General features: G+C 50.4%; 1 protein-coding gene across 1 annotated transcript in view; it reads left to right on the forward strand.

Moving 5' to 3' along the window:
* Nucleotides 1-12,765, forward strand: part of ANTXR1 (ANTXR cell adhesion molecule 1) — a 126,840-nt gene that overhangs the window by 12,269 nt on the left and 101,806 nt on the right. Inside the window, exons 2-6 of the mRNA XM_009900581.2 lie at nucleotides 2,546-2,617; nucleotides 3,451-3,522; nucleotides 6,840-6,921; nucleotides 8,153-8,186; nucleotides 10,836-10,915. Of these exons, the coding sequence (XP_009898883.2) occupies nucleotides 2,546-2,617; nucleotides 3,451-3,522; nucleotides 6,840-6,921; nucleotides 8,153-8,186; nucleotides 10,836-10,915 (340 nt within the window). The remainder of the gene's footprint in view (nucleotides 1-2,545; nucleotides 2,618-3,450; nucleotides 3,523-6,839; nucleotides 6,922-8,152; nucleotides 8,187-10,835; nucleotides 10,916-12,765) is intronic.

Consider the following 12,765-nt stretch of genomic DNA (forward strand, 5'->3'; position numbering starts at 1 on the left):
GGAAAGGCCAAGGCTGGAAATGAGAATCAGGTCTATGGAGATGAGGGCAGTGCTTGGGCTGCTTGCTGTGCTGGCAGGCACTGATGTGCTGCTGCCTGCAGCCAGGCTGGGGCTGGTGTGCACTGCAGGGCTGAGCCTATCCACTGCATTCTCAGCTCCAAGGTGCAAGAGTCAGGGGCCTTTCCTTTTTGTGAAGTGGAAAAGACATCTCCTGAGATGTTCATCTTTGCTTCCCCAGGCTGCAGATCAGTGAAGGCTCCATCAGAGCTGGAGCTTCCTCTGTAAGCATTTTTAATTGCACTCAATCAATTAAGTGCTGACAGATTGATTTTCCAGCTCCAGGAAGGAATTATTTCCCAATGTTACTATTCCAGGATTCATGGAAGTGTTTGTGCCAGAAGGGACATTTAGTGCTGAAAGAGGCTGATTAACCTTTTTTTTTTTTTTCTTGGTTCCTACAATATAAAGAATCAAAAATCCAATCTGAAGAAAGAGCCTTGGGGGTGCTGGGTGCTGAGCAGCTCCCCAGGAGCCAGCAGTGCCTCCTGCAGCCCAAAGGCAGCTGGGCGCTGGGCTGCAGCCAGAGCAAGGTGGGCAGCAGGGCAGGAGAGGGGATTCTGCCCCTGGGCTCTGCTCTGCTCACACCTCACCTCCAATCCTGCATCCAGCTCTGCTGTCCCTAGCAGGAGGAGGACACAGAGCTGTGGAGTGAGGCCAGAGGAGGCCACAAAGATGCTCCAAGGGCTGGAGCAGCTCTGCTGGGAGCACAGGCTGAGGGAGCTGGGGCTGTGCAGCCTGCAGAGGAGAAGGCTCCAGGGGGACCTCAGAGCTGCCTGCCAGGAGCTGAAGGGATCCTGCAGGAAGGCTGCAGAGAGACTTCTCCTGAGGGTGTCTAGAGCCAGGCCAAGGGGGAATGGTTTGAAGCTGAGGCAGAGCAGGGTTAGAGTGGAGCTGAGGAAGAAGTTGTTCAGTGTGAGGGTGGTGAGAGTCTGGCACAGGCTGCCCAGGGAGGCTGTGGCTGCCTCCTGCCTGGGGGTATTGAAGGCCAGGCTGGATGAGGCCTTGAGCAGCTGAGTGTAGCTGAGAGCTGTCCCTGCCCATGGTGGGGAGGTTGGAGCAGATGATCTCTGAGGTCCCTTCCAACCTGAGCCATGCTGGGATTCTGAGCCTATGAATGTACTCAGTGAATTGTTTTCCTGAGGAGTGAAATTAATGCTCTGCCTTCAATTAAAATGTGAAAGAATTAGGCAGAACTGCCAAGATGTGGAGCTAAGGTATTTCACTTTTCATAGTCTCTAGCACAGAGCAAATGCCAGGGAAGTTTAATCATCTGCTCCTCCAATTGCATTTGAGTCTCAAAACGCTGCTGAGCTGAAGGCTCTGCACGGTGCTGTGGCTGTGGCAGGGCAGGCACTGCAATGTCAGCAAGCACCAAGCAGTGGGAGTGCTGCCATTCAGCACTGCCCAGGCTGCCCTGGGGAGGAAACAAAGGAAATCCAACAAGGACAAGGTTAGAGTCTTACATCTGGGAAAGAACAACCCCAGGGACCAGCAGAGGTTGGGGACTGACCTGTTGGAGATCAGCATAGGGGAAAGGGACCTGCAGGTCCTGGTGGCCAGAAGGATGCCAATGAGCCAGCAATGTGCCCTTGTGGCCAAGAAGGCCAAGGCCATCCTGGGGTGGATTAGGAGGAGTATGGTTGGTAGGTCCAGAGAGGTTCTCCTCCCCATCTCCTCTGCCCTGGTGAGGCCACATCTGGAATATTGTAGCCAGTTCTGGGTCCTCAGCTCAAGAAGGACCTCAGGAACTGCTTGTGAGAGTCCATCCCAGAGCCCCAAAGCTGCTGCAGGCAGTGGAACATCTCCCTGTATGGCCAGGCTGAGGGAGCTGGGGCTTGGAGCTTGGAGCAGAGCAGCCTGAGGGCTGCCCTCATTGCTGGGGATGAAGATGTGCAGGGCTGGAGCCAGGCTCTGCTCAGGGATGGCCAAGGCCAGGCCAAGGGGCACTGGGGGCAAGCTGGAGCAGAGGAGGTGCCAGGGGAAGAGAAGGGAAAACTTTGTCCCTGTGAGGGTGCCAGAGTCTGGAGCAGGCTGCCCAGGGAGGTTGTGGAGTCTCCTCTGGAGAGCTTCCAAACCCTCCTGGATGTGTTCTGTGTGCCCTGCCCTGGGTGACCCTGCTCTGGCAGGGGCTTGGACTGGATGATTTCCAGAGGTCCCTTCCAACCCCTGACACTATGTGGTTCTGTGAATCTAAAATGCTGCCCAGAGCCAGCTCTTCACTCAGGGTTTGCTGTGTAAAGCTGTGCTGGATGTCTGGGGTCACTGCAGTGTTACTCCCAGCACTTGCCTGGAATGTGAATGAATTTTGCCTTCCACAGTCAGGTAGGAGCTGTCAGTTACAGTTCAATGGATCTTCAGAGGAAGGCTGTGGGCAGTGAGTGTTCAACCAAAGAAGTGACTGAGCAATGCACAAGGAAACATGAGGCTGGGAAAACCCCAACAGCAGCAATTCAACTAATCTCTCCTGTCCTGGTTGTCTCCTTAGATCAGGAAGTGTCCTGCACCACTGGAATGAAATCTATCACTTTGTGGAGCACTTGGCCCACAAGTTCATCAGGTAAGAAAAGGGCTGCAGGGAGCTCTGCCCCAGGGAGAGGGCTGCCAGTGCCTGCAGGCTGCTCTCAGCTGCTCACAGGTGCTGAGGCCACTCCTGTGGTGCAGAGCAGCTCTCAATGCTTTCCTCAGCCCCTCCCATTGACTGCTGGCCCCAGGCTGCTGCCATGCAGCAGGTAGGAGTAGATCAGCTAATTGTTCACTTTTTCCCTGCCTGCCTCCCATGGATCAAATCCTGGCTTTGTGGGGAAGGAATCCCCTTGTTGGAGGTGGCTGGCTGCTGCCTGAGGTACAGAGGTTTGGGGACTGGAAGGTCACTGGGTATTACTGGGAGCACTGGAGTTACTGGGAGTGAGGGACTGGGGGGCACTGGGGTCACCCTGGGAGCACTGGAAGCATTGGGAAGACACTGGGGGCATGCTGGGAGAGACTGGGCAGCACTGGGTGTTACCAGGAACACTGGGAAGAGATTTTGAGGTACTGGGAGGAACTGAGTCTGCTTTCAGGCACTGAATACCTTGGATGAGGAATCCCCCAGGCCAGTGTGTGATGTGTTATGAGGAGCAGCCTTCCTTCCTCTCCATAGTGACCCCAGGCTGCATGGAGGCCTTTCTGCCTTGGCAATCCTAAGGTGCTCCCTACATCTTCTTCTAGAAGGATTCCTCCTGGTTTGCTCAGGGCAGAGAATCTTCCAGTGCTCAGTGCTGCCTCAGCCTGTGGAGTCGGACTGCAGAGAGCAGTCACAGCACTGTGTGTTTGGTGTCACAGAGTCTGTAAGCTCTGGTCTGGAGCTCCAAAATAATTCCCTTTTGCCTTTTTTCCCCTCCCTTTCTGCAGCCCTCAGCTGAGGATGTCCTTCATTGTTTTTTCCACTCGAGGGACAATCCTGATGAGGTTGACAGAAGACAGGTAAGAGGAGATTTAAAAGTGTGCAGCAGCTTTTGTGTCCTTGTAGCCTTCCTTCCTCAGTGATTTCCAGTGCAGTGTGAGCAGTGCTCCTGTGTGTTTCCAGTTTAACTGTTTGAGTCACCTACCCATTTCCACACTCTCTGCTGGAATGCATTCAGGCCTCTTAAGGCAGAGGTTGCCTTCTTCATTTTAACTTCTAAATGTCTTCCTGTCAGCAATTAAAGGTTTCAAGCTGCTTTCACTGAGAGAAAACATGCCTTGCCCAGGTTTTCAGGCTGCTGTTGGGGAACAAGAGCCTTACTGACTTGGAAACATTGCTAGGGACTTTCTTCTGCAAGCAGGTGATTGGGGCAGGCTGGAGAGTTGGGCAGAGGTGAACCTCATGAGTTCAACTAGGACAAGTGCAGGGTCCTGCAGCTGGGGAGGAACAACCTCCTGCAGCACTACAAATGAGGGGCTGCCTGCTGACAAGCAGCTCCATGGAGAAGGACCTGGGGGACAAGAAAATGTTCAGGAGCCAGCAATGTGCCCTCGTGCCCAAGAAGGCCTCAATGGTGTTCAGGGGGCATGAAGAAGAGTGTGGCCAGCAGCAGGTCGAGGAATGTTCTTCTGCCCCTCTGCTCTGCCCTGCTGAAGCCACATCTGGAGTCCTAGGTTCAGTTCTAGACTCCCCAGTTCAAGAGGGACAGAGAACTATTGGAGAGAGTCCAACAGAGGGCCACAGGATGATTAAGGAGCTGGAGCATCTCTGTGAAGAGCAAAGGCTGAGAGCCCAGGGGCTGTTGAGCCTGGAGAAGACCAGCCCCAGAGGGGACTTGCAGATGCCTACAGAGATCTTAAGGGTGGAGGTTGTGAGGGTGGGACTGGGCTTTTGTTCACTGGTGGCCAGTGGCAGGACAAGGGGCAGTGGAGACAAGCTGGAACCCAGGAGGCTTCACTTGAACTTAAGGGAAAAATACTTTGAGGGTGCTGGAGCCCTGGAGCAGGCTGCCCAGAGAGGTTGTGGAGTCTCCTTCCCTGCAGGCTTGTAAAACCCACCTGGGCATGTTCCTGTGCAGCCTGGCCTGGGCAAACCTGTCAGCAGGGGGGCTGGACTGGCTGCTCTCCAGAGGTCCCTTCCAACCTCCACCATTCTGTGATTCTGTGAAACTCCCTTCCCATCCAAACAGCCTGGCCAGCTGCTGCTGATACCACACTCTTGAGGTGGAGGTGAACAGCATTGCTTAGGAGGTCTGAACCTACCTTGTAGGCAAACAGCATTGAAGATGGGTTGCAAGGGACTGTGCTTTTTGGCAGGGACAGCTTGGTTGCCATGGCTCTGAAGCACATTCTTCTCATCCCCTTCTGGATCCCCAAGTAAATCCCAGAAAAATCTATGGGATGGATTTTTATTGTATTTCTTTTTAACTCTGGCTTGAAGGAGAGCTGGATGAGGTCCTTCCATGGCTTTTGCTTCCTCTGCTAACTTCATTGCCACGTGGAGCAAAAAATATATGTACCACATGTGAAGGCTGTGCAAGCCAGCATGTGTTTTACATCTTGGATGGCCATGGAGCTGCATACCAGAGCAGCTCCTATAGAGCAACAACTCAGGAGCTAGCCACTCTGCCAAAGAGCAGGCCACAGGCATACCAGCCTTGAAAAGCTGCCATCAAACCCAGCAGGCTGCACGTTGCTTGGGTGGAAAGAGAGCAAACCACCCCTGACTGGGTGCCAGAGGGAAACCTGCTGCCTGCCTCTTTCTGTCTCCCACCCTGTGAGCACTCCTCCAATGCAAAAACCTCTGCTCTGTTCAAGCTCTAAGCTGTGAGACTTAACTGTTTCCTTTGAGTGCTTCCCCATGGAAATGTATTTCATATTTATCCAGCTGTCCTAGGAAGCCTGGCTGGGAACACGATATTGATGTGGTATTAGTCTAAAGGCAGCTGACTGGAGAGCTGCTGGTTCTTACTGGAGGACTGACAAACAAGGTGCGAGCTTCACTCTGTTCCTTTAGTTAACACCTTCTTACAGGAGCAATGGCAAAACCTTCTCTGCCTTGTCTTGCTGAAGGCAGGGAATGTCTGCCCACCTGTGAGGCACAGCTGAGTGGCTCAGGAGTTTTGGGCTATCAGGGTTCAGAATGAGTTCCTGAATGTTTGAGCATTCAACCTACTGCAAAAGCAGCCCCGTGGGAGCTCCTGCTCTGCAGGCTGGATGATGTTAACACTGCTGCACTCACAGCTGGCAGATGAATCATGTGAGGGTCACACCAGCTGGGGCTTTCTGAAGCAGGTAAAAAACACAGGAGCAAAACTGTCTTCTGTGCTTTGCTCTTGCACTGTCGGTGCAGTCCCGCATGCAGTGGCTTAAAGCTGCTTCCCAGTAAGACTGGAAATGCTCAGAGAGAGAGACACACACACACCCTTCCCCCACTGCAGGGTTTTATCTAGGGACTGAAGTCTTCTGGCCTGTAATTGGCTTCCAGAGTTTTGTGTCTGCAGCTCAGTGGGACAAGTGGATACCCAAACCCCAGTTAGTCTGTCACTGTGCCTGGGGGTTGTGGAGAAGATGAAAACAGATCCTCTGAATCAGTGAGCTATGGGGAAGGGGTTTAATCTTCAAGCCAGTTTGAATGGGACCTGAAGGTGTGATGGCCAAATAAGCTGGAGCTGCTGCCAGGGTCATTTTTTGTGTCACAGAATCAGAGAGTCACAGAATCACAGAGTGGTAGGGGCTGGAAGGGACCTCCAGAGATCATTGAGTCCAACCTCCCTGCCAGAGCAGTATCACCTGGGGCAGGTCACCCAGGAATAAATCCAGATGGGTTTTGAAAGTCTGTAGAGAAGGAGACTCCACAACCTCTCTGGGCAGCCTGCTCCAGGGCTCTGCCACCCTCACAACAAAGAAGTTTCTCCTGATGTTGAGGTGGAACCTCCTGGGCTCCAGTTTGTACCTGTTGATGGGGTTTGCATGTCTCCAGAGTAAAGTCATCCAGCATGAGTGGAAAGTGAGCCAGGTGCAAGTCAGCTGCTCTGCTACTCCATCTGGGCAAGGATACACAGGAAGAACTGTGCAGACACTGACCTAGGAGCTGCTGCTGTTGTGATGCTTTCCCCAGGCCATGGGAACTGGGAGCACATCTGCTGTGTTCCACTGCCTTGGGAAGGTCTCTACCCAGACATCACCTTAGCCTGTAACATCTCCTTGCCCTATAGAAATACTGGGTTAAATCCTTTTCCCCGCTCTGTGCCTGGTTCTGCCATGCATTCTTCACCTGGCTATCAGCTCCTGACAAGTTTGATCTGGGATCTAACAGGGGATCTGCCTCCTTTCAGGGAACAGATCCGGCAGGGTCTGGAAGAGCTGCAGAAAGTCCTTCCAGGAGGCGACACCTACATGCATGAAGGATTTGAAAGGGTAACTGGCTGCATGCTGCCCTGCCTCTAAACTGGGTCTGGGTGCTCCTCAGGAAGGGCTGAACTAAGGAATCTGGTTAGGAAATCTCTGGTAGGTAAGCAGGGCCATTTCCCTTCTAGGCAAGAGGTGCACTGAAGAGTGCAGAGGTTGTTGGAGCTGGTAGGAGGCAGCTGCCAGCCCTGCTGCTGATCTTCCTTTTTGCCTTCAGCTCATATGGGGGAGCTGCCTTCTCAGCTTAGGGCAATGCAGGAAGCTTTGGCATTGCAGTCCCACGTGGAACAAAAGCTGTTCTGCACGGGTGCTGTAGTGGCTTATTGGAGTTGGGTGGAGGCTGAGGCCTTGGCTCTAGCCTCTTCTCACTAACAGATAAATAATACTGCACAGAAGTTATTGCCTGCTCTGATCTTCTCCTTCTGTGTATTTTACATGCTCAGGAGTTTCTATAGACCTGAACTCCTGAACCCACTCCCACCCCTGTGCTTCACATGCATTTGGGAGGAGTGTGGAGCTGGCAGCCTGTTGAAAATGTTTGTGAACACACAGCAAACATTCAGCTGACCTGACAGAGAGGCTGGCTCTTCACTTGGAGTCCAGAACCAAAGCCCAGACCAAAAACCTCCCTTCAAATTCAGGACAGAAATGGAATTGATGAGCCAAACACAGTCAGGGTGGCCTCTTTTTAGTTTTGAATTGATGCACACTGAGGCATTTGCCCTGCAAAGCAGCATAAAAATACCAGAAGCATAATGACATCAAACTAATGACACCAACAGAATGTCACAATAATAAAGACATAAAAATTGCAGAAGCATCAAAATGCCTCTCTGCAGTTGGTTTATCTGCTGCTAGAGCTGATCTTGAGGTGCCAGGGAATCTATCAAAAGACCTGTGACATTCCTCTAAAGAGGGAGGTGAGTGACATCTTCAGGTAGCAGAACTGTGGGAGGCTACATTAATGCTGGCCAATGGCCTTAGGGTTTGACTGAGTTATCTTAGATAAGACCTTGAAGTTATCTTAGATATCTTGAGTTATCTTAGATAAGACCTCGAAGTAACACAGCTGGACCATGGTTCTGTGGAGCAGATGCCTCTGAAAGCAGAGGTTACGTGCAGACTCCAAACATGACATCCTCACTGCCCTCTTCTCCTCCTCTTCTTTCTGGTGCATGCATGGATGCCCACAAAGTATTACTGTAAATGCATTGCTAATGATCTTCTGATTTAATTGCAGGCAAGTGAGCAGATTTACTATGAAAATGTTCATGGTGAGAGACTTCCTTGATCCTTCAAATTGTTGTTTTCTTTTCTCTCCCTCTTTCTTTTTGACTGATCAATAGATTTGAAATGCAGCTTCCCTGTGGGAATGGTGGGGGGTGGCTCCTGTCCTTGCAGGGATGCAGTGCACTCAGGGGAGTTGAATGGGGGGCTAATGATCCAGAGCTGGGATAGGAGTGTGTCAGGCCAGAAGTGAGAAGCCAGGCTGGCTCAGGGTGGCTGTCTGGTACCTTGTCGTGGTTTAATGAGCAGGCAGATTGCTCTTTTGCTCCAAAAGGGGCAAAACAAAACCAAACTGCTCACACAAAGGGTTGGAGAGGGTTGGGAAGTTTGCATGGAAAGGCAATTCACAACTATATACAACGGTACAAAGGACATAAAATACACCAAAATCCATAGTCTGGGCTTAACACAGAAGCTCATGAAGCCGAAGCTTTACACAAACCTCCCTTTAAAGGAGGCCAACAAACCCAAGCCTTCATGCCCCCTCCCTACCAGACCTCTCTACCTTCCCTACCAACACCATTGTGATGCAGCACAAATTCATCTTGGCATCTCCAGGCCCAAATTAAGCCACTCCAGGCCTAATGGGCAGCGGTGCCAAGGCCAACACCAAACCTCACTCCCCCAGCAAGAGAGAGAAGAACCTGCATGTCCTTCCCAGGAGGAGAGAGGGAGGGGGAAAGGGGAAGAAAATTGACTTTGCAGCCAGTTTTATGGGGATGCAGGATTGATGGGAATGAAAGACATCAGATTACACTTTTCTGGTCCACCTCCTGGACCCCTCTAACCCCTCTGGAGGTCTGTAACTTTGTGGTTCTTAAAGGCACCCACAGCCTCAAACTGACCCATGCCCTGTTCTTTTTGCCTGGGGACTCAGGCAGCCGTTTCTTCTTCCTTCTGAAACAGGAGTGTGTGCAGATGCTGTTAGGGAAAAGGGGGGTTTAATAAGCAGTTATTAAATCCAGTAGTAGAAGTGCAGACAACTGGGGGGAGGAAATAGGTTTGTATTAATTATAAGGAAGGAAAAGACAAATGTTCTGCACTGCAAAGCCTGAAGCAGAAATAGAAACATTGCTGCTTGGAAGTCAAAGGCTAGCAGCCAGCTGTTGGAGTTCAAAGCCAGTCCTAAAGGTTTTGTTCATAAGCAGTCCTAAAGGGCTGCTTATGAGCAAAAAGAAGCAGTGACTGAAGTCCACAGAGCTTTGGGACTCAGCTGTGGAATGTGACTGCAGCAGAATGGAGCAGACAGCTAAAGCAGTTTGCTTTGGGGTGGATGATGCTTTTACCTGCTGCTGTTCATGTCCCATGTAAGCAGTAGGCAGGTGGGTCCTCAAGTCTGAATGGTGACCTAATTGGCCTTTTATTTGTTCTGTGTGTTTGGTTTTGCTCCACTAAGAGGAGTTTATACCACCTGCAGTTTTTATACTACCTGCTGTGGGTCCAAAGGCTCCCTGAAGTAGTCAATGGAGGGGGAAAGGCATCTCTGAAGGTGAAGTAGTCAGGTATCTCTGGAGGTGCTTTGGGCTCCTAAAGTTGTAGGTCCAAAGGCTCCCTGAAGTAGTCAATGGAGGGGGAAAGGCATCTCTGAAGGTGTAGTAGTCAGGTATCTCTGGAGGTGCTTTGGGCTCCTAAGGTTGTAGGGCCAAAGGCTTCTGATGTAGTCAGTAGAGGGGGAAAGGCATCTCTGGAGGTGCTTGGGGCTCCTAAGGTTGTACAAGAAGTGCTCACCCTCCTCCATTTACCTACCATGCACTTGAGTTAGGCATCTGCAACATGAATGACCCTGTGTGTTGCTTACAGTTTATCAGGCACTTAGTGCATCAGTACTGCAATATTTAGAACTGGGCACTTCTAAGTGGCACCAAGAACATAAATTGTCAGATCTCTGCCCTGCAGTCATTGGAGGAGTTTCTTGTTTGGATTTTTGTCTCTTCAGCAGCAGCTTTTTGAAGGCACAGCTGCCCAGAGTGGCAGGAAGATGGCCTAGAGGGTTGAAGAATGAGAAGTTGATATTGCAGACACCTTGGCACACTGAGCCTTTCTCTTTCCTATGAGTGATTGTACTTGCAGAGTCCCCTGTCAGAAAGAGGAATTAATTCTATTTGGCCACTCCTGAAAACAAACTGAAACTTGCAAAACCCAAGCTATAATCAACACAAGGGGAAGGCTGCAAGGTTTAACTGCTGCTGAAATAAGATACATAGAAAGGTGGAAGATTTTAGTCCATTTTCCTACCACAGCTGTTGAAATCCCAACTGAGTTTTTTAGCCCAAGCTGAAGCAAACAAGAAAAACTATCTCTGAGCCTCTTGAATTGACAGGGGAAAAAACTAGGATGACCTTGCCTGGGATTCTTGGTGGCTGCAGCCTAGTCTCCTGGTCTGAAATACTGAAGCAGTTAGGAGGGGCTGTCAGACAAAAAGGAGAGAGGTAGAAAGCTGGCATGGAGGGCAGGTGTCTGAGTGGGGAAGGTGCAGAAATTCATGTCTGCTAAAGCTAATTGAGAGGTAAGGACATGGCCTTGGCATCCACTGCTCCTGGTCCTTGTGGTGCTGACAGGTCACTAGCAGGGGGCTTTGTGGGCTGGTATAGCAAATACAACTCAAACCCAAGAGATGAAGAAGTTTGTGTGTTTAGGTTACAGGACTGCAAGTGTCATCATTGCACTGACAGATGGAGAGCTCCATGAGGATCTGTTCTTCTACTCTGAGAGGGAGGTGAGTGTGCTGCACACTGTTAGCCAAGGAGACAGTGAAGTGTCTGGGCCTGCTGCTCTGAGGGCTAAAAAAAAGGGAAACCATTTTCCTCTGGTAGCAAATCTTCACTCTGTGGATGGGAATCTTAAAGATAAACATTAACAGCAGCAATGCTTCTGACTCATCCCAACTCAGACTGTTCATAGAGAAGGAGGGGGGTGTGAACTTCCAGTCAAAAGGAAGCCTGAGGAAGGAATAGCTCACAGCTGAGCAGTCTCAATGTTTGTTAGATTCTCCCAGGAAATACCTGAATCTTCTCCCTTCGCTTTTCTTCCTTCACAGAAAGGCTGCAGAAAGGGGATGAGTGTTGCTGTAATCTCCTGTCACATCAGAAAGCCTTTCAGATGATCAGCCCCAAACTTTTCCACCAGTGTTTCCAGGACTCAGGGATGTGCTTTCAAGCCCTCCTTAACCGAGCCAGCTGCTGTGCAAAATGATGGATAAACAGCAGCTTGGGCACTTGAAAGCTTTGCTGTGTAGTGTTCCTCCTGATGGCCTTTTGATAGCCACCTCTGCAGAGATGAACCAATTTTCACCTGTCAGTCAGCCCAATTAAGATGACCTAAAGTTGGAAGGTGCTTTTCTTACACACATTTGTCATGGGCAGAATATTTTCCTCTCGGTCTGTCCAAAGTGCAGCTTTAAATCCAATAACAACAAAGAATGGGGTTTGGAGGACGAACTCGGAATTGCTGCAGCACAAACAAATGGCAGGAACCTTTGAGTGCCCCTCCTGACTCTCCACCTCCTTTTTCTTCCCTTCTGATATCAAAAAACCCACAAGAACAGCAAGTTGTAGAGTTGAATGAAGAAGTTGAGAGGCTGTGTTTGTTTTGGTTTGGGGAGGAGCAGTGAGTGAGCCGCTAGAACCAAGACCTCCAACTCAGCTCTGACACTGGCAGTTGCTTGAATTGTTTGGGTTTGGGTTTCTCAGTGTGGAACTGGAATGATGAAGCACTTTGAAGCACTTTGCTCTTCAACAGTTTGAGCTCCTGCAGTCCTCTGATAGAATCTGGCTTGCTGCCATCTGTGCTGGGAATGGGGTTTGGGTCAGCTGTTCCTCCTCTGATGAAACATGGTTAAATGACTTCGTTCACACTGCTGCAGGCCAGAGCCTTTAGAACAGTTACTTTTGGGATAGTAAATACAACTTCATCTGGAAAAATCAAGCCTATGAATGCCCTCCCTTTATTAGTAGGAGATGCTGTGTAGAGAGTGGGAGTGACACAGCTCTGTGACAGATCAGAGACCTTTGGAGTCATGGAATGATTTGGGCTGGAAGGGACCTTAAAGGTCATCCAGTGCCACCCTCCTGCCATGGGCAGGGACACCTCCCACCAGCCCAGGTTGCTCAAGGCCTCATCCAGCCTGGTTTTGAATATGTCTAGGCTTGAGTCCTTGACAACTTCCCTGGGCAGCCTGTTCCAGTGCCTCACTACCCTCATGGGGAAGAATTTCTTCATGATGTCCAATTTCACTCCAGCTTCTTCCTTGTTGAGGCCATCACCTCTCAAAGTCTCTTCATATCATGAGTCTAGGCACATGTCTGAAACAAAAAGCACCCTGAAAGGTTCAGTTTGCTGTTATACTGGGGTTTGTCCTAAATGATGAAATGAAAATGGACAAGGAAATGTGAGGGCATTAAACCCAAGCATGCTGAGTTCTGCTTTGCTGAGCAAACAACTCCTCTAGCAGCAGATGAAACCTGTTCCTGCAGAATCAGGGAGGAAAGCTTTTAAAGCTCTGTTTTGGCAAACACCCCCACCCCCCCAGGGGAAAAAAAAGGACTACATTTGTGATTAAGACTTTTC

This window comes from Dryobates pubescens, chromosome 31, assembly GCF_014839835.1.
Source record: "Dryobates pubescens isolate bDryPub1 chromosome 31, bDryPub1.pri, whole genome shotgun sequence".
NCBI classification, from domain to species: domain Eukaryota; kingdom Metazoa; phylum Chordata; class Aves; order Piciformes; family Picidae; genus Dryobates; species Dryobates pubescens.